Source organism: Lepisma saccharinum, chromosome 23 (assembly GCF_977018435.1).
Source record: "Lepisma saccharinum chromosome 23, izLepSacc3.1, whole genome shotgun sequence".
Classification (NCBI taxonomy): domain Eukaryota; kingdom Metazoa; phylum Arthropoda; class Insecta; order Zygentoma; family Lepismatidae; genus Lepisma; species Lepisma saccharinum.
The window spans coordinates 51,041,072-51,066,179 of NC_139251.1; the positions used below are offsets into that span (position 1 = coordinate 51,041,072).

The 25,108-nt window shown below is 39.5% G+C and overlaps 2 protein-coding genes across 2 annotated transcripts in view; one reads left to right on the top strand and one right to left on the bottom strand.

The window, feature by feature from the left end:
• The window catches only part of Icmt (isoprenylcysteine carboxylmethyltransferase ste14), a 36,022-nt gene extending 35,711 nt beyond the window's left edge, over positions 1–311 (top strand). The window contains exon 6 of the mRNA XM_083110127.1: positions 33–311. Within this exon, the coding sequence (XP_082966253.1) occupies positions 33–116 (84 nt within the window). The 3' untranslated portion in view covers positions 117–311. The remainder of the gene's footprint in view (positions 1–32) is intronic.
• A 12,931-nt stretch (positions 312–13,242) lies between these two features.
• LOC146005328 (ionotropic receptor 21a-like) lies at positions 13,243–24,743 on the bottom strand. The gene is made up of 2 exons (XM_083144494.1): positions 24,650–24,743; positions 13,243–15,389 (listed from the first exon to the last, which is right to left on the bottom strand). The coding sequence occupies exon 2, from the start codon at positions 15,357–15,359 to the stop codon at positions 13,425–13,427; it is 1,935 nt and encodes a 644-aa protein (XP_083000620.1). The 5' UTR covers positions 15,360–15,389; positions 24,650–24,743; the 3' UTR covers positions 13,243–13,424.
• Between the last annotated feature and the right edge of the window lie 365 nt (positions 24,744–25,108).

The following is a 25,108-nucleotide window of genomic DNA, read 5'->3' on the forward strand; positions in this document are numbered from 1 at the left end:
CTTGCCTTACATAATTTTCCTTTCTACACCAGGTCTCAACAATTGGAGAAGAAAAAATTGTTAATGAGGATCATAGCCCCAGTCCAGAAAATAGTAATAATACTAATGGGAGATGAACTCCTAAATTCGTATCAGTTGTCTTCCATTCAAACGTTGAAATGAACCTTGAACTGCCTGTGATCTTTCTTTGGAGCTTGTGTATCCCACGGAAAATCAACAGATTCAGTTTTTCACAGTTGCCAGTGATTTTAATTGAGAGCAGCATTGTGGGTTTCTTATACAGGATGCAGAAATGAATTGAGCGATTTTGCAACACTGGATATAGATAGTTCTTGCGCCAGAGGCAACACGTGACTACGGCCATCTTCCGGAGTCTTCTTTACCATTCAGTTATGATGGAGTCATAGAATAAGGCACGGCACACATTCTTTGTAAAAGCATATTACATAACAATGATAATTACGTGTCTACAGAGAAACATTTCAGAAAACAGAGCTATCTGAAAGCAAAAGTCTTCCAAGCACCATCACCATGCACCTTCAATGAACTTAAAGATCAGATTCGGGTAGAGGTGACTCAATTTCCTGTTTCATTCTGCATAGTGTGATGTATAACCTACCCAAAAGACTGAGAGAATGTGGAACGAAATGGAGGTCATCTTAGTAATGTTATTTTCAGATAAATCAAAATGTAAGGATTGTACGTATTTGCTTTTGGTATTTCTTCTTCAAATGATAATTTTGCCTTAATTATGTATGTTTTCGTGTGAATTTGGTATTATTGTGTCTTAAGTGTGGAGTATTTGAAACCACCCGATTCATTGCCACACCCTGTATTTAATTCGTAATTGTTCCTGGGATGTATAAATTTCTGATTATCTCTGTGATGATATTGTTATATTTTTAAATAAAGTCTGACTATATAGAAGGAGCTTTCTATAAAGATTCCCCCCTAACCCACTTCCAGTGGTCATATACGGATGAAAATGATTATGCATCCTTACATAGGACATATTCAGGGTGGCCACTCACCAGGAATTCCTTGAATTCCAGGAATTATGTGTGAATTATTGGCTCCAGGAATTCTACGTGAATTCTATGTGAATTTTTCTCCGTAGACATGAAAAATTGCAACTTTTATTAATCCAAATGAATTCATGCATTTACAAATGCCCAGAGGCAAGTTTTTTCGCAGTTTAGCATTTATTTTTAATGAGAAAGAAAAAAGAAGAAAGAGCTGTTGTGAAAATTAAACAGAATTCTCACAATCCTTTTACTTTGTTAGTGTCCTTTGCAGAACAATCTATCTGACATGCAGATTATTGCAAGATAAGATATCATGAACTTGATTATGTCAATTTGAGTTTGAAATTCTTATATAATTAACATTTTTTTGTAGATTAGTATATTCTGTAGCATTTGTGATTTGTGTTTGTAGATGTAACCTGAGTGTGAAATGGCAAATTCACACCTTAAATTGAATATTTTAAATAGTGCATAGATATACTGCTTAATTGAATTGCATTAGAATTTTTGGAATCATTGAATCGCCATTCATGGTGTCATGCAGAAAATATGGACTTCCGACCCAAACATCATAATATTGTGAAATTCGTATGCACATCTGTAATCCTATTCCATAATGTATATGTACAGAAAGTTTCAATGGATTGTCTAAATATTTAAGAACTACAATAAATTTTCAATGCCTAGTTACTTCTCACCCACCCTGTAGGGAAGGCCTAATAAGTGTGCAAACTTGCATATCCCTCAACCCATGTTCAAGGGGTCAGGGGAAATCATTATTGAATGCCCCTTGTATATTGTTTTGTACGTGGGAAATCTTTATAACCGATGTACCAATTGTCCGATGTACGAATTACCATTACCATCGGTCTTTCTACGCATCCCCCCCAAGATTTCATTTTTCTGCTCTGAGAAAAGACAGCTGCCTCAAGAAACCAGCATTCTTTCCCATGAAGCCCCGCACATATCACCGCCCCTACTTCAAGATGAAGGAACCAGTGTGTTCCGCAATAAACTCTCATCTCCATCCGTCCAAATTCGGCTCACGTCAACATAAATTCAAGCTCAGCCTGATGGCTGAAATTTAGAGATGGAGCTAATCGCGGAACTTCAGGCATTTTAAAATTTAAAACCCCAATGAAGACTTTCCCCCTCATCTTAAACAAGGACCCTCTGTTCTCACGAGAGTTCGCAGATGGCCAGGCTCAGAATCGAGACAATTGCTCTACACATGGCAGTCTCCGACGAGACGTCATAACTTCTACGATCATGCCTGCCAGTCTAGTTCAGTGACAGTGAAGTGACAAGGGTAAATAGTATGGAATCTTGAACTACAACCCTGCCAGAACATATCTCTTCGTATCTCTTCGCCTCAGTAAAGTTTGACAGTCACAGAAGACATAACTTTAACGAAGTGTCCGAGTTGTGAGCAATATAAATTGAGTTGTGAGCAATAAAATTTAATTAGAACAAGATACTTTTCATTCTCGAGATCAGCTCTCAAACAGGGTGCTATTGTGTTTTTGTGCTACGCGATTATCACCCTTCAGTGTAAGCATTATCGCCCTTCAGTGCAGACATGACCACGTGTGGGCGGAGTTAAAAGTTCGACGGCCAATAGAGTGAAGGACAATTCTTCCGGGAACGAAGGAAGGACTTAATATAGGCAGTTCGACATACACAGTTGATAGACACAGTTTAGAACATTCATTTCACAGTGCAAGATTAACAGTTAAAACTTTCAGATCGAGACTCTCGTTTCAGCACCTTTGTAGGTCAGAGAGAAATTGTTTTCTCTTCTCTTGACCAAGTCTAGATTCCTAGCTTTGAGATTTCAAGCTTAATGTTTAACTGGTTAGACAATGGTGCTAGAGTAAAGTGTTTACGTGCAACGTCGACCATCAGCGGTCTGCGCTGCTAACTTGTTTTGACCCGGTGCATCATGGATCTGCGAGTGTTTTGTCTTGTGTAGGCGAGCGACAAGGTGTTGTAAGTATGTCAACAGTAATGCATTAAATATTATGTCATAACGTGTTTCAGTGTTCAGTGTCTTGATTTCTGATTTCTGATTCCGACTTGTAAAAACAATATTTGGCTCGTAAATGAAGACCGATGTATAAGGAACCTGATCGTCCTTCTCCATCGGCCGAATTCTTGGACCGTCGACACGATGAATAATACCATGTCTAATCATTGTGGTACATTAATTTCTCTTACATGAATGAACATCCATGCCTTAATAATAATTAACGAAAGCTTGGTTCGAACCGTTAAATGCCCCCCATTATTTATAATTCCTATTATATCTTTGTTTTAGATTTGGTTTCATTTATGCAAATAGAAATTATTTAATTGAAAAAGTTTTTAAAAACTAACATCCCATTACAGGATACCATTTTAATAAGTGCTACAAAGTAAATAATCAATATATACTCTATGTGATCAGAAGTATCCAGACACCCACCTGAAAATTAAATACAAGTTTGGGCTGCCCTCCATCGGGAACACTGTCAGTCAATATGGTGTTGGCTCACCCTTAGCCTTGATGACAGCCTTCACTCTCACATGTATACTTTCAATCAGGTGCGGAAAATTTCCTGAGGAATGGTAGCCCATTCCTCGCAGAGCGTCGAAACGAGAAGAGGTATCAATGTGGGTTGGTGCGGTCTAGCACGAAGTCAGCATTCCAAAATATCCCGGAGATGTTCTATGGGATCAAATCAGGACTCTGTGCAGGCCAGTCCATTAGTGGGATGTTTTTGTCATCAAACCACTCCCCCACAAGCCGTGCAGTATGGATGGGTGCTCGGTTGTGTTGAAGGACACAATGGTCATCCCCGAACTGGTCTTCGATGGTAGGCAGCATGAAAGTGCTTAAAATATCAACGTAAGCTTGTGCCATGACATTGCCACATAAAGCAACAAGGGGGCCAAGCCCCCTCCAGGAGAAACATGACCACACTGTCACCCTGCCACCCCCGAATTTCACTGTAGGCACTATACAGGCTGGTAGATGTTGTTCACCAGGCATTCGCCACACCCACACCCTACCATCTGATCGCCACTTTGTATACTGTGATCCATCACTTTACACAACGGTTTTCCACTGTATGAATGGTCCAGTTTTGATGCTCCTTGCACCATGCGAGCGGCGTTTGGCATTTGCCTGTGTGATGTTTGGCTTATGGGCAGCTGCTGGGCCATGGAAACCAAGTTGCCGCACCTCACGCCAAACAGTCATGGTGCTTGGAGTAGATCCTGATGCAGTTTTGAATTCCTGTGTGATGTGGTGATGGATGATTGTCGATTATGCTGTACGACCCTCTTCAACACATGATGGTCTCTGGAGATCACATGGGAGGTTGGCCTGCATGCTTTTGGGTTGTACACATCCCTTCACGTTTCCACTTCACTATAACATCAGAAACAGTGGACCTAGGGATGTTTAGGAGGGTGGAAATGTCGTGCACAGACTTCTTACACAAGTGGCAACCAACCACCTGACCATGTGAAATTCCGTGAGTGTCCCATACTGCAGACTACTGAGATCCCTAACCATGTGTTCCATGTGGTAGATGGCAGTACTGTGTCGCCCTCTATGATAAACACACGTTTCGCGGTGTGTGAGGATACTTATCACATAGAGTATAGTTTTTTTTTTAATGATAATTCAGCATATTGCACGAAGAATATGACTAAACTAAACTAAAAATTTTACCAAATTCGTAACAAACTGTGAAAATCATATTTGTTGTATGCATTCCTGTTAGCAATTTGGAGCAAGATATTATAGAATTTAGTTTCCTCCTGAAAATTGAATTGGCTCCCACCATATGCAATGTATCAAACATGCTTGAAAAGGATATTAATGATTTATGTTATTAATCATTCATATCATTTGTATACCATATTACTATTGTGGGCATGCTTGTTAAACATATAGCTTTGTGTATCTTAATACAGGGTGTCTATTAATCTGGAAAACCTGGAAAAGTCAGGGAATTTATATTTTCTGGAAATGTCAGGAAAATGTACTGTGTTTCTGAAAAAATCAAATTTTTGCAATTATGCACCAAAAGTAGGTTTTTTGAACAAAGAAAAATAGGACAAGCAAGAAATTTTAAATTTGTTGTGGACAGACTACACTTCAGTTTGATATACAGAGTATTACCGGTAGATACAGCAGAAAAAGGAGTCATTTTTAAACTATTTTCATGTAGACATCTACTACAATATGTCGCTATTGGAATTTATAATTTTGTAGTTGAAATTTTTGAGTTATGTTTGGCAGATATTAGGATTAATACATGTATTACTAATTTTTACTATAATTATGTAGTATGTATGCTACATACTACATATGTTATGAATTTGATAGAGAGGAATTCTTTGTTAATCATTTGTCAATATGTAGCAAGTACACGTATTACATAAAAGCTTACAACACAATGGATACCTCTATCCAACAGTCAATATCTGTTGTTTTCCTTATTATTATTATTTTAGCATGTGAAGTGGTTTTTTTAGAACACTGTATTATTAAACCTTGGTTATGTTGGTTTCTGAGTGTGGTGTTTAGCTACAATATAGCTACACACGTGTTTTAATACATAAATTGCACTGAGTACTTGGTATGGAAAATTTTGGTTGTTGGTCCTGGAAATCTAGAGAAGTCAGGGAATTCTGTTTTTACAAAATTTATACAACCTGTAATACAATATTTTTTTAATCCAGTAAAGTGGGGTTTGACTTAGATATTTGGAAGAAAGAAAGTGGTTCCAAGTTTGCAATGTTCATCATGGCAGGATGACATGATTCCCTTTAGTTCCTACAGCAGATAGACAGGTAGACTAGCTTGATTTTGATGCAATGATTTCCTTTGCGTGGCATTCCAATAAAACCACACCTCCTGGTTAGTGTGCCTGAAATATAATAATTTAAATGGGAGTCCTCGAAGATGTATTCAAATGAAAGATGAGCAATCCTAATGATTATTTCTGGAATGTGTAACTTTGCTTGCAGTCCAGTCATGTTGAGAAACTGAAAGTCTATTGTCACCTATCACTAGGCCTTTGTGATGAAACAATCATCCATTCAATTGTTGTCTGGAGCTTGACTTTAGATGTCTAGTCTTGCAAGTTTGTATGTGTGTGGTGTGAATTTTCATTTCTAATCCATCTCAGTGCCAAGTTTTAGTGGTTTGTCACTCGATCCCATGTTGTCCAGACCAATTCATCAATGGTGCCCTCTAAGCATGGGGAATCTATGCAGCTGAGTGGCCTGAAAAGAAAGCTCACGTCCACTTTTCACATTGAGGTCCTGATGTTGGATATCTCTGTAGTTTGTACTTAAAATGTTTTGGTACTGTTGCCAACTCATACAAGATGTTCTAAAAAAATATCGCGTCAGAAGATTCCACAAGTGTCAGCACCAGCAGGCCCGTACCAAGGGGAGGAGCCATACCCCCCCACCCTCGAACGGTGAAATATTTAAATGTGAACCTATAAAAAGCTACGAAAATTTCAATTTTGTTCTTTCATAAATGAATGTGTTTGTTTTGTAGAAGTCTGTAGTCTGCAATGTTGGGCAGTTTTAGTTTTACAAGTCTACCGGACGTCCGATTTAGCAATTTAGTCAGACAGTCCATTACTTTTAATCCCTGTCCCAACTTTTTCAAACAACAGTCGCGATGCGAAAATGTCTCTTTTTTTTTTTGTTAACTCACATATAGACATGTTCCTTATTGTAATAATAATTTAATACGCAACATTTAATTTATAAATATATTTTATTTTCTATACATAGAATTATCATGACTTTTCAATGAGAAGAAAAGTAAAGGAAATTTTAAAACATAGTTAATTTGCGGACGCAAAACTTATTTGAATACTTCGGAGAATTGAATGTAAGCAATAAGCACTAACCTGTATGCTGTGTGACATATTTGACTGTAAGCGACTGTATGGCTGATTGTTGGGATGATGGGAGGTGTATCGGTGAGTTGATTTTTTTCTGTTACTTTTTACCATAAGTTGTAATTCTACAGTATTGTACGTTTATCTCTAGCTGTAATATCGCCATGGTATTGGTGGTCACATCTAATACTCCAATAGCATTTCTCTGACCATCGTGGTGGAGTTCTTAGCAAAGTGTGCTATGGCGCAAGAGGTTCCTGGTTTGAATTTATGCATAAGTGTTCTTTATGAGTGTGCTTCTTCTATTTCCTCATATTATCGCTCTTCCTCGTCATCACGATTAGGCAAACTTGGCAGAAAAGTAACCTCACAGCATTTGTGATCATCTCTTTTTTCCATATATTCGGACCTTGAAGAAATCTTGGGTACGGAACTTAGCAACATATACAAAATAATGATAACACACGAATGCAAGACTGATATTAGTATGAAATCTTATTGATCATTTTTAACAGAAAGCAAGGTTTAAATAAAATCTAACACTTAAAGAAACATTTTAAACGTTTCAAAATAACCTCCCTCTCTGCGACTGTTTCTAATGGTGTATAAAGTTAGAAAGATAAAACTAATCGCAAGATTCAAAAGAGGGAACATTTCTGGACGTTTACTGAAAATTGGAGCCAGTTCTAAATAATAACATGGATGCAGTGAACATTTTGTTAATAAGTAATGTCTAGGCCATATTGGGTCCATATGTATCGCAAAAAATGCAGGAAAAATTGAAAAGAAAGTATCAAGATCAGTGGCGTAGCATGAGCATTTCGGATGGGAACGCCAAGTTAGAAGGAAGGGTAGGCCTTTTTTTTTCGCTTAAGAGTTTACTTATGGAATTAGCCGACATATTTATTGTCTATTTAAAATCACAATCTCATTGTGTTTATTACATTAAGTCAGCCGGGTTCCGATAAAACATGATCCATGCTTGTTTTATCTAGAAAATAAGATGCTTTAGTGTGCAATAAATGCTTGGAGCACTGGTGTTTTATACCATTTTTAATTAGATTGCTCAAGTCAGAAACACCGTACACCATTCGGAATATTTTGCTCCACACCTAACACATGTGTAGCAAAACAGTATTTTATAATCAAGGAAACCTTTCGGCATGACGCAAGTAATTAAAAAACCTACCTGAATCACAAGCGCCTCTAGAACAATGTAGACTTCATTGTTATGGATGATACAACCATGGACGTCCGCAGGATTTTTTCCAGGGAGGGGAAAGGAAGGTATTTTTTTCCAGGGGGCGCAAACAAGTCTCATTTTCCCCAAAAAGAGTGTTGTTCCCTAAAAAAAACTTTGCTTAAATTTGAATTTATGGTGTTCATGCAATAATTAACACATATTATTGTGGTTAAAATGAAATTTTATGTGTGAAGTACATAATTTTTGGTTGACTTTCATTTTCCAGGAAGGGGGACATGGCCCCCCCTTCCGGACGCCCATGGATACAACTATTGATTGATTTGGTTTATTTTACTTCGCTTTCTACCACTTTTGGCTAATCGCAAATATGAATATGAGTGATGATATTGATGAAGTTGATGAAGAGACACGCACAAAGAACAAACATGCGTAGGCCGGGATTCGAACCGGAAACTTCTGGCGTCTTAGCACGCTGTGCAAAACACTCTGACACGAAGGTGGGTGGATTATCCAACAATCGTACACTCTACTGACGTAACAGTGCCTATTAGTAGTAATTCAGAGTTTCAGACCACTGTCTATTGTATCTTGAGAATGCTGATAAACATTTGAAAATAATTTTGTCAAGAGATCATACGATGTTAAGAGTTTTGAAACGAATACTAAACATTTCCACTGGCACAATATTAGGCAGTTAGATACTAACGAAAAAATATTTTTTTAAATAAATAGTTTTGTGGGTTAGGTGGTAGAGCAGCCACAGGCTGAACTTCTATCACGAGGACTTTATCAACTTGTTTGACAAAAACTTTCTTGTTCTTTTAGTTTTTAATGCACTTCACTGTTCTTGCGATAAATTACACGATGCAGTGGTCATTAAAGATACGTCAGTCAATATTGCCTATTGTAGCATCACACAGCACGAGCAGACACGAGCGCGAAATACTGGGTAGGAATTCTACTTCTGTCGTCTGCATCGGAAGTACAGCGCCTTGAATCGGAAGGCAGGAAAGGTCACATGGCCCCTAGAACCAATCAGGTCTCCGTACGCCCATGTATGGCGAGAGCATTTCGCCCGTGCTGTAGCGATCCAAGCCACAAGCTTTCCCTCCTTCTCTCTGCCTACAAGCAGGCATGGTCCTGTACACCAAACCTAGCCGGCGTCCGGCAAGCAAAGACATTAGAGAAATGCTACAACGAGAGCTGTTAGTGGAGCGTTGTAGACGGATCGCGAAAAATAGCATTTATAATGCCATTATGCTCAAATATGTATATAATTAGTCACGTTTTACTTTATATTTACAGCATTTACGCATTTTTAAAATTTTAAATCAGAGAACGCCGGGCATATGGGCGTATTAGGACGCTACGCCACTGATCAAGATGTTATTTTCATAAGTAGATAAGTATATTCATACACGTACGTTTTATTTACATAACGACATAATGAGGTTACACAAAGAAATAACATTGTTTACAAACCAATAAACAAGGGAGAGATCTGTCACAATTTGTTACCAGAAGAACATGTATTACACATCACAGTTTGGGCAAATGAAAGGTCCATCATCCTTAGTGACTCCCACACACTCTACATGAACATAAAAGTAACAAACGTCATATTTGCGCATGTTCTTCACGATATATTTCTAAATAGGTCATATTGAGTGTACCTTATACATAGTGTTATTTTTTCCTTCATTATAAACAGGCCTTTATATAAACTAAGTACATTTTATGAGCTATCATAATATGGACTAGAAATATAAACACCTACCACTTGGAAGATACAGTAAGTAGTAACTTCCATGTACCATATTAGATCACGTAGAACACAATCACGAGGTCCATCTATTTTGCTTCTTTGTCTTCAAGTTAAAGCTCTATAGGTACAGCCAACAGGTTCAATCACGTCATTCGGACATTCAAAATGACATACTAATGTCATTTGTTGAATTAACCTTGTAATTACTTGGAAACAGCAAATAGGCCATATTGGGTTCAGGTAATTTATATATACATACGAGGGCAAATCAAAAAGTCTTTGCCCCCATTTTTTTATCAGCCGAAATATTAGTGTGATTAAGAAACGGAGATAGACATTCGTAGGTTTAGGTGTTTTTCTTGGAATGGCCCAGCGTTAACTCTCGGCTGCTCTGCAGCACAGCACCGCTGTCAGTTTGCAAAGATGGCTGTAGTACTCAACACGTCCATGTCACATGAGCGGCAAAGTGTTATTCGTTTTCTATGGAGCAAGAGACGTACGTGCATCGAGATCCATAGGGAAATGCAGTTGACATATGGGGACAAGTATCTCGCTTTGAGAAGTGTGTGGTAGTGGTGGTGTGATTTCGAAAATGGCTGAGAAGACCTTCATGACAATGTACTTCAGATGCACACGCCGATCTGATTTCACCATTGCATCCTCGTGGGCAATGTTTTCCGTCGTGTTTATGATATTGTTCGCAAGTCCTTGCGGTATCCTGACAGGACAGAGGTTCATTTGCAACAACGAAGTGAAAGACTGTTGTCCGGCAGTGGTTCCATGATTAACCGATCAAAATCTACAATAGTGCCATTTCGAAACTAGTGGTGCGATGGGACAAATGCCGGAACCACTGTGGTGACTATGTGGAAAAATAGCGCAAGCTTCATAGAACAATTCCTATATTTTGATTTCCCTGATTTCGGCTAAAAAAAAAAGGGGGGCAAATACTTTTCGATTTACCCTCGTATGTATGTATATATAAACACATTTTCGGATCTAGTCCCTCCCTCAAAAAAATCCTGGGTATGAGCCTGCCATTAGGAGAGCAGAAATTGCACTCAGCATGGCAAAGTTGCAGTGAATTTCCTTGTCTCATGCTCACCCCATGGATTGCCAGGTGCTAGGGCTTGTTCAGTGTTGCTTTCCCAGAGAATATAAATCCTACTTGGAATGGTTTCAGTGATGAGCTGGGGATTATTTAATCGACAACAACCGAAAGTGATGCTTCTACCAATTAAGGCTGCAGCAAGTTTTTATCTGTGGCCAGACAAATGGCCATAGACAGGGAAAAACTTTTGGGGTGCAGGGGGAGGATTTGCCCATAATTCATCCTTAAGAACATGATATACAGTCACTATGCACTATATAAGCATGTGTGTTATGGGTCCTATGTATTTACTATGCTGACCGCTATGGAAGGAGGGAGGTGAGCATAATGTGCTACGAAGCCTGAGGTCCCAGGTCCAAACTTTTGTCAAGGGTGAATTGAATAATCAACATTGGAAACAAGATGGTCAGAAGTGGTTGGACTTCAGTAAAAGCAGAACGGTCGAGTGAGGACTGTGATTCCAAGAATAAAATCTAATCACACAAGTTTCAGGAATTTCGAATGTATGAAAATTCTGGCTTGTTTATCTCAAGGAAAAGCTGTCTCAGCATTGTCACCCCATTTCCCATTGCATTTTGTACGGATGTGAATAAGTAAACATGAGTTGCCAGAGTTGCCAATATTAGTTTCTGAACCTGCATTCATCCAACATGTCTGAAGTTCTAAGAAAGGTTTGAATCCTAAACTCCCCTTTTTAAAATATGCCGATGGCCAGACTTACAGAGGCATTCCTAGACACTTTAAAAGTTATTCAGGATTGCTTAAATTTAGTTATATTAATTTACAATCACAATGAACCATGGTGGTATTAGGCGCATCCAGAAAGTAAGTTTCCCTGGAGTCTTGCACAAAAAGAAAACATTATTTCATTCAATGATTTATTGCCACAGATACAGCACTTGTCCAGTTACTTGTCAACATAATTCCTGCTGGAATTCAGGCACTTGTCATAGTGCGGGACCAACTTCTGTATACCTGCGTCATAGAAGTCCGCTGCCTGGGCGCCGAACCACTGTGTGACAGCCGTCTGAACATCTTCGTCGCTGTGAAAATGTTGACCGGACAGGAACATTTTCAGGTGCAAGAACAGGTGGTAATCACTGGGAGCGAGATCCGGGCTGTACGATGGATGATCGAACACCTCCCAACCGAACCTGTCGAGAAGGTCTACAGTGCGCCTAGCCATATGCGGCTTCACATTGTCGTGCAGAAAGATCACCCCGGCACTGAGCTTACCACGTCGCTTATTCTGAATGGCTCGTTGTAATGTCCCCAGTGTTTCACAGTAACGCTTAGCGTTCACAGTCTCACCTCTGGGCAGAAACTCGATGAGCAGAATGCCTTGTCTGTCCCAGAACACCGTGCACATTACTTTTCGCGCCGACACAGTCTGTTTGAACTTCGTCCTGCATGGAGATCCACTGTGACGCCAATGCATGGCCTGCTGCTTGCATTCTGGGGTGCTGTATGCAACCCACGTTTATTCCCCTGTGATGACCCAGTTGAGAATATCGTCATCATCATGGAAACGCTGCAGAAATGCATTTTCCTTTGTGTTCGGGCGTCAGTTGTTTTGGCACCCACCGGGCACACAATTTCCGGAAAAAGAGGCGTTTGATAACTATGTCATGCAACACTGCCGAAAAATCTGCGGGAAATGGCTGCTGAGTTCTGTGATCGTGACACGATGATCCTCCAATATGCGGTGCTGCACCTACTCCACAAGCTCGTCCATAATGGCCTATGGCCGCCCACTGTGCTTGTCGTCATGCACATTTTGCCAGCCTTCAGTAAATGTCCTGCACCAACGACACACTATCTGCATGCTCGTGACGTCTGGCCCATACACTTGGCACAGCTGACGATGAATTTCAATCGGCTGTATGTTTTGTGCGTTCAAGAACTTGATCACCGAACGAACCTCGCACGTGGCGGGAGATGGAATAAGAGCCGCCATGTTTCATCGCTGCTGCAATACTACTGAGAACTTTCAGGAGGCGTCTTCTAGGACATTCACTAGCCAGAACATGTGCAAAACCGGTTTCAATACGCATGGCCTGCCACCTGTGGCGAGTGGATGCGCCTAATATATTAAGCTATGATTTATCATTGTCTGGTTAGTGCAATGTTAGAGATAAAATAAACTTTGAACTTGATTATGATTGTCTTTCTTAAGGACTAACAATGCTTTGATGAGATTTATTATAATCCATTTGAATCTTATCATTCAACTGACTAATGAGATAAGCTGTTCTCAAAGTTAACATCATATATATTACCACTACAGAACAAGTCAAAAATGATACAACAATGAACAATAAATACTCAGTCACTCATAGTCTTCATAAAATTGACAGGAGAGGCAAGTTCTAACATTAATTTCTGTATACTGCTAGTTCTAACATTAATTTCTGCATACTGCTATCACTCGAGAATACAAAAGCTCGCATACAAAAGTAACAGTGCTAAATGCAAGAAGGACAAGCAATGTAGAAAGTGCTCCTGCTAAATGTTTCTGACTTATCACTACTTTATTGTCATCTTGGTATTCAACGGACGAAGCCCCTTTTGATTTCTCACTATGTGCTATATCTTCAGTCCATTTCTCCACTATTCCTGACTCTTGCAAAGAAATAATTAGTGAATTGATACGAACAAAAAAGGGAGATCCTTTCGGTAACAGGAATACACCCGGCATGGAGGCAATGACTTCTGTTGCTAGATGCACGCGTGGGTTACCATTTTCATCAAGGAAGTATTTGTTGATTACATATTCGCAAAATAATAGGTCTATAACCAATGCAAAGTCTTTGGTGTCGGCTATTCTTTCAAGAGCTGCTTCAGCATCGTAAGTGTACTCCCACCTCTTCAATATCTCCTTATCTACTGAAGAACCTTCATCCTTGAAGATCTCCCTCATCATTCCACCAAGAGCGATACCGGAGTCTACAACATCTTGTGCACTGTCGATCTGCGACTCATAGAGAGGGTGAGTAAGGAAAGTTACGAGAAAGGACGTGTAGCATGTTGAGATAACTAGGGAGTAGAATGCCCAAAGACTGAAGAACATTCTGGACGAGATCGACTCTGGTTCTTTAGTAATGGAGATCCCAAGAAATAAGGAGAGTAATTTCAGTGGTGGAGCTGAGAACATGGTTGAGAGCTCTTTGGGCACGTAAGTATTGAAACAGTGCACGAAAGCACTTGCAAATATGTACGTGAAACCGATGAGAATCCACGGAACGCTCTCGTATATTAAGAAAAGATTCTTCCAAAGAGGCACCATCTTTGCAAGTGGCACGACCCATACAATATCCACCCTGGTTGTTGCTAGCACAGGTTCGAATAAGTTATAGTACTGCTCAGCGGCTGGGAAGGAGAACATTCCAATGTCGGCACGGTTATAGAGCACCTCCCCCGGTATTCCTGTGTACGTACCATTGGCCAGTAATGTCCCCCAAGTCGGCCACGTTGAAGGTCCCTTGACTACATAAGTAAGATCCATGTGCTCCGACATCACGTCAATAAACTTTCCGTTAATGCCATTCATTTGAAGAGGGGTCTTGGTGTAATCAATTATTATTGTGGGCCATATGTCCCATGCGCATATAATGAACTCGCAACCTTGTAATTTATTTGCTTTCTTTGGATATAGCTCATGCCCAAACACAAAACCTCCATCCTTCCATTCATCCATGAGTACTAAGGTGTCAGAAGCAAAGCATGAACTAGGTGTAAAAGGAAAGTATGAATAACAAACAATGGATTCATCCTTAGATGAAGATAAATCTTTGTTGCTAGTAGTATCATCATTCCATTCTATCTTCTTCAAAAGAACCACGATATCCAAGATTTTATTCCCAAGAGAACTCTTGAAGATAGCCAACAGAGATTCCTCTTGTGAACTATTACATGTATCTAATATTACCAAGAAACGTACCTGAGGATTCCAGAAAGATTTTTTTGTAATTTTGTGCAGAAAATGTTCAAAAGATGTTGCTGACTGTATCAATACAATATAGTTCATGCATTTAGTAATGTGGTAATGAGTGCTTGAATTACTTGATTTTTGTTCCTCAGCCTCATCGTTGTATATCAGAGCAGATCCAAGGAAATTTTCTACAATATTGTACACCATGTGGTTCATTTGTGTTTCAGCATATATAATAATTAGTTCATCGTTGAGATCTCTCCTTAGAATACTCTTTATACATCGAGATAGATTGTCATCCATCGTGGTTTTCTGTAAATTGATTAGACTAACTTGGTACGTCAACATTGGATATGAAACCAGAAGAATTTCAGCCACAAGGAAAAGTAATCTTTCCATTTTTCTCATTCCAGTGGTGTATTAATGTATCAAAATTTGCTGAAAGAAGATACAAAAGAGCCAATGAATTACATGTTTTCCAGAATTTTTCATGTGTCCAGAAAAGAATGTTCCCTTTTCAAATCAATTATTGTCAGCCCCATGAGGTGGTATGAGCATGCTTTCTGCCACAAACAGAAGACAATCTGCCCAAGCTTTGTTAACATATGTTTACAGGTCTATTTTCATGCGACTTGCGTGGCTGAATGGTTACTCCTGTATGCTCGTACTGAAAACCAGCATGCACAAGTTGCACTTTGTAAGCTTTCAGTGCAAATGCTTATAAAGCACATCCCATACCATAGAGTGGGGCATTTCCAAATCATGGCTCAATTTTCGATGGAGTTCCTGGGACTGTGTCGAAAGGCTTGCTAACTCTATCCACTGCCTCCACCAAACATGATGAGCGACCAGTGCTTTGACTTTGACAGGCAACTTTTCTGCAGTAATCGCATATACCAATGCTTAATGGAGTCCTTATCAAGTGGATGAAACCCAAACTGCAGCCAAAAGCTGCGGTGATCTGTGATCACAGATGCAATTTTTGCGGATATCTGTTGTTTCGTCAGCACCATTTTACACAAACAGTTTGTATGCACATGGTGGGTATTTCAACTGAAACTTCTTCAGTATACTTACAATCAGTGCTTGTTACATGTCGCTCCATGCACACTGGTTACTTAGAGCAATGGAGAAGAAATAGGTACAATCTTTTCCAGACACCTTGTATTATAGTTATATACTTGGACTGCGTTAATTATCAGACATCTTGTATGATATTGTTCATGTGGTGAGCACATGAAGACTTGTGTCTGCATTAGAAAATAAGTATGCAACAATACACAAAATATTTTTTCGACATAAGTTGGCATCAACACGCCCACATTTAGGGAGAGGTTCTTGAGGGGGGATACAAACCCAGGACTCCATCTGCAAATGGCCTAAAATATTTAAACATGATACGAGGGCTATCCAGAAAGGAACTTACGTTTTGGTGGAGTGGGGCAAGGGGTTGGGCTAACACCGCCATCTTGGCGTCAGAGCATCCTCTCACTCAGTACGCATCCAGCTGTGGTAGCGTGCCGTTCGTGTTGCTTCTGCTGTGTTCATTGTGAATGTTTAAAATGTGTGCTTCAATCGAAAATCCCGCGAGTTGTGAAGTGCGGTCAGTGATTAGAATTTTGTTGGCAAAAAAACACAAACCAATTGAAATCCATCGGCAACTTTGTGAGGTGTACGGAAACGACGTAATGAGTGAAGGCGGAGTGAGGGAGAGGTGCAATATGTTTAAAAATGGCCGCACTAATGTGCACGATGTAAAGCGAAGTGGCCGACCTAGCATTGTGACTGATGAACTGGTGGCGAAAATCAATGTAAAGATTCATGAAAACCACCGTTTCACAATTACGGAGCTCTCGCTTGAGTTTCCTCAAATGTCACGAAGTTTGTTGCATGAGATTGTGACGCAAAAGCTAGGCTACCATAAGTTGTGTGCAAGATGGGTACCGAAATTCAAAACAAGCGTCGGGGAAAGTAGAGTTCCAAAGGTTTTGTTGACAACTCCCGCCCGCACATGGCCAATCGCACTCGAGAGCTCTTGGATGATTTCGGAAGAGAGGTGTTCGTTGATCATCCACCGTACAGTTCGGATCTTGCGCCGAGCGACTATCACTTGTTTCCACACATGAAGACCTGGCTCGCAACGTAGGTGTGAATGAGTGGTTGAAGTTCCAGGCGGCAAAATTCTATGACGATGGAATTAATAAGCTGGTGCGCCGTTATGATAAGTGTCTCAATTTGTACGGATACTATGTTAAAAAATAGTCTAAGAGTTTGACTTTCAAGTGTATATAATAAAAAAATGTTTCCCTTCACTTGGGTTTCATTTATTGCAAAACGTAAGTTACTTTCTGGATAACCCTCGTATATTTGAAATGTGATAAACATATAAAACGTGTACTAACACTGACATAACTTAACGTAGAAATTATAACTGAATCTGATATTCTATATAGTGGGGGAGTTCACAGTGTGGAAGGAGAAAGAAGGACACAAAGGAAGAACATTCCTTTTTTCTATCTCTTCTACATCCCTCTGTCTAACTTCTCTATTTTCGTTCTTTCTTTCTTTCATTCTTTAATTACTTGAGAGAGAGAGAGGGACAGACAGACAGAAATAGAATGGAGAGAGAGAGAGAGATATGACGAAAGGTAGAAGGGGAAAGAGATAAAGGGAAACCGATGTATCTCTTTCTCGCTCTCTCTCTCTCTCTCTCTCTATCTCTCTCTCTCTCTAGGTATAGAAAGAAGGGGAGGAAAAGCGAACACATTCTTTCTTCCTTCGTTTTTTTTTCTGACAAAAAGGAAGAAGATAAGAGAAGGGGATGATCATGGTGATTATCTTTTGTTTCCTTTTTCATGCTTTCTGCGGAGAAAGCGAGTGAGTGAAATAAAGCGAGAGAGAAGGAGACAGAAATCTTTCTTTCTCTCTCTCTTTTCCTGTCTCATTTCCATTGTTTTTTTAAAAACAGATTTCTCTCTCTCTAGCTTATAGCTCACTGAGACCCCACCCCGAATCTCCGTGTGGAAACTTTCATGTCCCTTTCCGAGTGTAGTCCGCTACAGCGGGTCCGAGCATGACGCTTGCCGAAGCTAAACGAAGAAACGCGGAATTACACGAGAGGGCATTTGGACACGTGGCCAACGGAAAATGTGCACCCTAGAGATATCCGAGACTTCTGGCGCGGAAATTCCGCTCGCTTCGCTATACTGAGCGTGAGTATAGTGAGGTCTGTTGTTAGCTCTGCCCCCACATGCATAGGCGGATCAAAATTGTTTTCTTGGAGCGGCACAGCATGTGCTGTAAGCATGCATATATTTATTACATATGTATGAGTGTGTGTGGTGTGGTGCGTGTGTTATTGCGCGCGCGTATAGGGGAAGGTGCTTGTGTACAGGATGTCGCCGATAAAGTTTCAGAGGGTGTAGAGACTTTTTGCTTACTTTGGACTTTTTGATGGGGAAGTTGTAATTAATGTGTAATTGCCTTGTGATTAAGGTGTCCCAGATTCGATCCCCGATGGAGGAGCATTGCACAGTCGTATGGATTGTACATACTTTAAACTGTATGTCCAGTGCCGATCAACCTTGAAGTTAGTATAAAGTGAACTTAAACAAACTTCGACTTTGGCAAACAAATTTTAACTTTTTTATTTTGGTCGTTTCAATGTTACGAATTCTAGAAAAACCGCAGTTTCTACCCTATAGGCTATGCATGCAACCACGCGAGAAATTTCACCGTTGCCACTGCCAATGAAAAGTGGCGAAATCTATGTAACCATACGGCTTGACTAAGTATCCTGTCCAGACTCTTTCTCTTATTGAAGCGCATCAAATACAAGGTTCGCCCATAAAAAAACGAACTTTTTTTTAGGAAAGAAAACAAGTAATTACCTTCAAATGACTTTAACGCCTTCAAAATAATCATCAGAGGAGGCAATACACTTTGACCAGTGTTTGTACAGGTCTTGGAAACACTGTTGATAGTCATTGACAGTAAGTGTTCGCAAAATACGCGTAACATTTAATTTAATGTCCGCGGCGTCGTCAAATCTTCGCCCTTTCATAGCGAAGCTTGGGGAAAAAGGAAACAATCAGCAGGCGATAAGTCCGGAGAGTATGGAGGGTGATTGATCACTGTCACTGAATGCTTAGCAAGGCATTGTTGTACAGACAATGCGGTATGAGGCCGAACATTATCATGTAAGAGAAACCATTGGCCAAAATCGCAGAGGTCCTTCCTAATCCGCTTCATCCTGTTTCTGAGTCCAATAATCACTTTCTTGTAATACCACTGATTGCTTGTTTGGTTTTCAGCGAGAAATTCATGGTGTATCAGTCCTTGGGAATCAAAAATTCGATCAGCAGCACCTTTGTCTTCGATTTCGACATATGTGCTTTTTGCTTTTTGCTTTACGGGCGAGAACTGTCCTTTCCACTGGGAACTCTGTCTTTTTGTTTCGGGGTCATATTGTAAACACCAGGTTTCATTTCCCGCCATACACTGTCCATATCATCTGTAACGTTTCGATAACGATTTACCTAATTTGTAACAAAACTTTATGCTGTAACGTTGGTCATCTTGGTCCGCGTATTTTGTACGCCGCCTGCACACGACCTGCATCTGACGCACGCTTGCCCCGATACCGACTGCCTTTAACAGGTTGAAACCTGCACTGACGGGAAGTTTAGATATAGCTCTTTGCAGTGTTGCCAGAATACGATACCTTTTTATTTGGTTTGGTTCTTTTTCTTTGACAGTTCGGTTTCTTTATGGGCGGACCTTGTACAATAAGCAACATGTGTGTGAGCGGTGATAAATGCACTGTCTAAAGGAATGGCCATGCTATTGTTTTCATAGCATACTGGCGTTTTAAAATATCATCGGGCAAGAAAAATAAATGCCACTGGCATCCACGAAGCAGTCTGCGGTATCGTATACATTCATGATAGGAAATCCCATTTTTCATGCAAAAACGCAACCTGCGTGGTCAGTTCCACCGCTGGAGAAACTCCTTGTTCCTTCCTGCCTTCTGTGTCGCGCTTTGAGATAGTAGAGTGGAGGGTTGTAGGAGTTGTCAGTTGTAGGAGTGCTATTAGTATTATTATTATAATTATAGTATAGAAACAATATTGTTATTGACTGATTAATGGATTTGGTGACTTAAGTTCACTTCATGCACAGTGAGGCTAACCTGGACTGAACCTGAGCCCGTGAATATTATTATTAGGTTAGGTTAGGTTGACCAACGAATACGGAGGGTTCTGAATATGTACTTGGAAGGAGACTTGCTGAAATGCTTACATACACTGGCGCAGTGGCGTACGCAAAGGGGGGGGTTACCGGGTTTAAACCCCCCCTTGAGCTTTAGGAATATTATGGAAAAAGTTGTAGAAAAAATTAAAAATGGCTAATTTATCACATTCAAAGATCTACATGGAGAAAAACAACATTCCTAACACAATCTAAGCGGCCAAAAAGTTCAATTTTGCAATTCTTTTGCAAAAAGTCGCGCAGTCTCTCGCGAGAATTGTGAAAATTCCTTCCTTCGTCGTAGTGTGTCGACGTTATTGCAAACATTCACATCCCCTTGTGAACTCTCAAGTGATGTTGAAGAAGTGCTTTGTGAATCACAGTGATCAGAACGCTACATTTTAAAAGTAGCTTCGCTACAGCTACAGCTACTCTTCCAAAATGTAGCTTCGCTACAGCTACAACTACATTTACCAAAAAGTAGCTCGCTACGCTACTCCTGTTCGCTACTCGCTACTTCGCTACTTTTTGCGCTACTTCTGCATAAAAAAATGAAAACAACCATATGGGTATTAAAAAAATCCCCTACTATACATCCACCAACTCATCTGAAGCCCTAGCACGGGAACAGTGGTGCTAGTGTCGCTAGTTAAAGCTACGGGGAAGTCTCTAGTTCGCATATTTTCCGAGGTTTCAGAAAGCTTGGTGGATCTATACTGGTAAATAGATTCTGTTATTTATTATCATGATTCCAGTCATTCGATAATTTTGATAGCAGTGTTACTTCAGTTACTTATTTTTACTATAGTTTTTGAGAATACCATACCTATGCAAGTGGCATATCAATTCAAATTTGATATATGAATATTGCAATTAGGGTGTTACCCAAATTAATTATTACAACTATACACAAATAAAATTTGGTAGGATTACGTATTTATGTTCACATCAACATATTTTTCTTTAGAATAAATATTTAATTTTTTTATAGACTGATATGAAGTCAGCATTTTGAATGAAAAGTACCTGGAGCCCTTTGACTACAAAAGGGCCCCATGTTCGATACCCAGCAGAGGCACATAGTGGTTAGGAGCCAGTCTCGATCAGATTATCTATGCATTAAATGGACTCAAAACAAAAACTAGGAAAGATGCCAAGTTGGGAGGATGAGATCCTCCTGCTCCTCCATTCCCCACACTGCTCATCATTCATCATTCGTCCTCGTTCTCACAATTAGACGAAAGTGGCAGAAAGCGACTATAGATAAGAGAATAATTAAATAAACCATTCATCCTTCATTGTCATAATTGAGAGAAGTGGAAGAATAGATGAGGAGGTAAACAGAAGAGGACAAATGGGTGGTGGACTATATCAAAGCGTTCGAAGATTAATGTGGAACATGGATGTACCTATGAAATGCAAGAAGGTAATATATAACACATACTATGTGCCAATAATTACATATGGAGCAGAGACTTGGACAATGCCATAGAGAGACAAAGAAAAGATGCAGGCAGTGAAGATTAAATTTTTAAGGAGTTTTTTTTTTTAGGAAGACTAGAAGGAAGAGAAAAAGGAATGAGGAGATCCGACAGACAGTGGGTGTGGTGAAGCTTCATGACAGGATAGATCAGGCACAGATGAGATGGTTTGAAAGAGGATGGGTGCATAAAGACTGCCAGTAAGAGCTTACAATGAACAAGGAGTGGGAATAAGGCCAAGGGGGAGACCAAGATGTCGGTGGAAAGAGCAGATAGTGAAGAGTGTTAGGAGAAGAGGACAAGATTGGAACACTGTGGAAAGAGAGGAGTGGTGGGAGACCAGAAAAATGGAGAGGCTTGACTTCTATGCCGACCCAGCCAGAGGCAGGAAACGGCAAAGGATGATGATGTCATGATTAGCAAAAGTTACAGAAAAGTGACGCAAAAGTGGGAGAAATATATAAATTTGAAAACTATGTATATTAACTAAAGAAAGACCTCCCCGATGGAGCAGTGGTAGCGTCATCGCCTTGTATTCAAGGGGTCCTGGGTTCGATACCTGGTGGAGGCACATAGTGGTTCGGATCCCACTTTAAACTGTAGGTCCAGTCCGATTAACCTTACCGTGCATAAAGTGGACTTAAAACACCAAATCAATCAATTAACTAAAGAAAATTGTTGTTTCTGCAGGAAACATACATACTTTTTGCAATATGATAAAATTATTGAGGAAACTGTCGTGTAAACCTGAGTGTTCTAAACGTATTGTAATTTTAAAATTTGTGAACAAATACTATCGCGAAAATAATTGTAATTCCAGAAACTCTTATCATTCTTGTAACAATAATTTATTGCTGGCGAGATCCTATATACTGACGATGATCAGTGCTGTTAACGTACTGAGCCATTTATTGATGGCACTATTCCCTTGTCAGTGCAGTGGAAAATCCATCGCTCGTTTCGGCACTGCAAGTTGCGTCTTACACAGCAATTAATGACATTTTGGTGTATCTTACACCATGGATATCCACAGGATTTGTTCCGGGGGTGACGCAAACGAGGCACTTTTTTCCAGTGATGCAGCAAACGAGGCATGTTTCTCCCCAAAATAGCGATGCAGCTAAAAAAAAGTAGCTGTTAGCAGGAATATATTCATATATGTCAGTTAGTTATCTGGATATCTGAATTATTCAGATACTAATTAAATAAATTACGCAGATATCTATAATCTACAGTCTAGATAATCTGTATCTCCATGAAATAGACTGTCTTTATGAACCTCCTGCAAAATTAAGGGTTATTGTCGATTTTTTCTGACGCTGTTGCCACATTCAAAATTCATCTCAAAATGCTGAGAAAAAATGTAGCTGTAGCGAAATTTTCGCTACAACTACAGGAATTTTGTAGCTTCGCTACCGCTACAACTACAATTTTCAACATGTAGCGTCGCTACAGCTACAGCTACAAATTTTGTAGCTAGCTACAGTAGCGACGCTACAAGTAGCTCGCTACTTCTGACCACTGTTGAATCACCTAGAAGTGATAAATGTGTTGGAATGTCTATAAACGTACTTTTGATTGAAAACATAGACTCAGTGGAATTTGGCAACATGTATTCTCGCGCCCTCATCATCATCCTGGGTGAGTTCTATAAGTAAAGGTATTGTAAATTTCCCCGTTCATTTAGCACCGTGCCATGCTAAATGCACATGTAGTGGTATGCTGGGGCCCACACATTCTCGATCTTGGGCCATTTTGCAGGGGATGTGATCAGCACCATGCTCCGGCAGCCTTTATCCCCCAGGGTTTCTCTCAGGTACTTATTGATATGAGGCTGTGTGCGGAGACAAGGCTTAAATAAATTTCAACCAATTCCTGGAATCGAACCCGGATCTCCCACGAGGTTGTCAGACTAGACCACCGCGGCTCCTTGAATGAGTTTCATATTTTGATTATTTCAATAAATGTAGTATATTTGCTTGTTTTTATGAATTTTCTTCACACTTAGAATGTCTCTCCTATCATATACAAATAACAGTTGACTAGACAATTATTTCGTAACAAAGAAACAAAAAAAATGTAATTATGTTCTATTGCTTTCATAAATATATTTATGTAGATCTCTACTACTTAATAATAGCATAGATAATAGTAGTGATATAAGTAGTAACAGCAGATGCATTAATAGTATTATTAGTGGTAATTGAACTAATTAATTATTTGTTAGTATTATTAATTAGTTATTATTAATTAATTAAAGTATAATAAAACAATGGTAATCTGAATTTGTAGAAAGTTTTCGAAATAACCCCCCCCCCTTGATGAAATCCTGCGTATGCTACTGCACTGGCGTATATTACGAAGGTAGAAGAAGGGTTATCTCTGTAAATGATGTAATTTTGTAATTACTTATGACACATTGTGCGACACGACACGAAAAACGCCATATTGTATATACATTTTTAAATATGGTGCCATAATTTTAAGTCTATAGCATGCCAATTGAGAGGCCACCAGGCCGCTTGTACAAGTTGGTTGTACTATTCTACAGAAAAGTAAAAGTTATATCTGTAAATGGGGATGTCATTTTGTAAATATTTGTATATTTTCTGACTGTATTTGTGGATTAGGCTTAGTAATTCTAGTAATGTACAAGTTGCTTGTACAGAAGAGTAACCCACGACCTGACCCACCGAATTCCCTTTGTGCTTCGCCCACGGAATCTTTGTAGGTGGAAATTTTCCATGTTGAAGAGAAATCCATCCCGATTTGAAATAAAGCGGGAAAGTTTATGAAAAATAGAAATTGCCATAAAATTCGAAGTTTACAACCTTCTGTTTTTATTTTACTTGGATGCCTACATTGGTGTTTTATTTCTATTATATCTGATTAATCTAGATTGGGTGGATAATATATATATTCAATAAAAAAGCAGTTAAAATAAGAAAAGTACAAAACGATACTTACACACAAATCTTCTCAACTATCTGTATTAAACACAAGCATTAATATGTGCTCTATCTTTACCAAACGGATGAAATTCAGTTTGTCTCCTTATTTTCCGTATCTCTGACATAGAGAAACATTTGTAGAGCAAAGCCGTGAACTTAGTTACTTGTGAAAGTGCAATTTAGTCGTTACGACATTATCTGTGAGCATTAATATCCCCAGCAAATGTAACATGCATTTGTAATTTGACTGTTGACAAGGTCATTTCCCCTTGCACAACGTATGGCTTTTATGAGATTTCTTTCCTTGTGTAAGAAGCAGAGACAATTAAGCTTTCGTTCAGAATTAGCTTTTCACGTTTGCATGTCTCGTTCAATATACCCCCTGCACTTAGCGATCTTTTCAAGCATTAATAAAAGCACTCGATTGTCAAATGTTAATGTGCCATTTTCATCGACAGCATATCCGGTAAGCTAA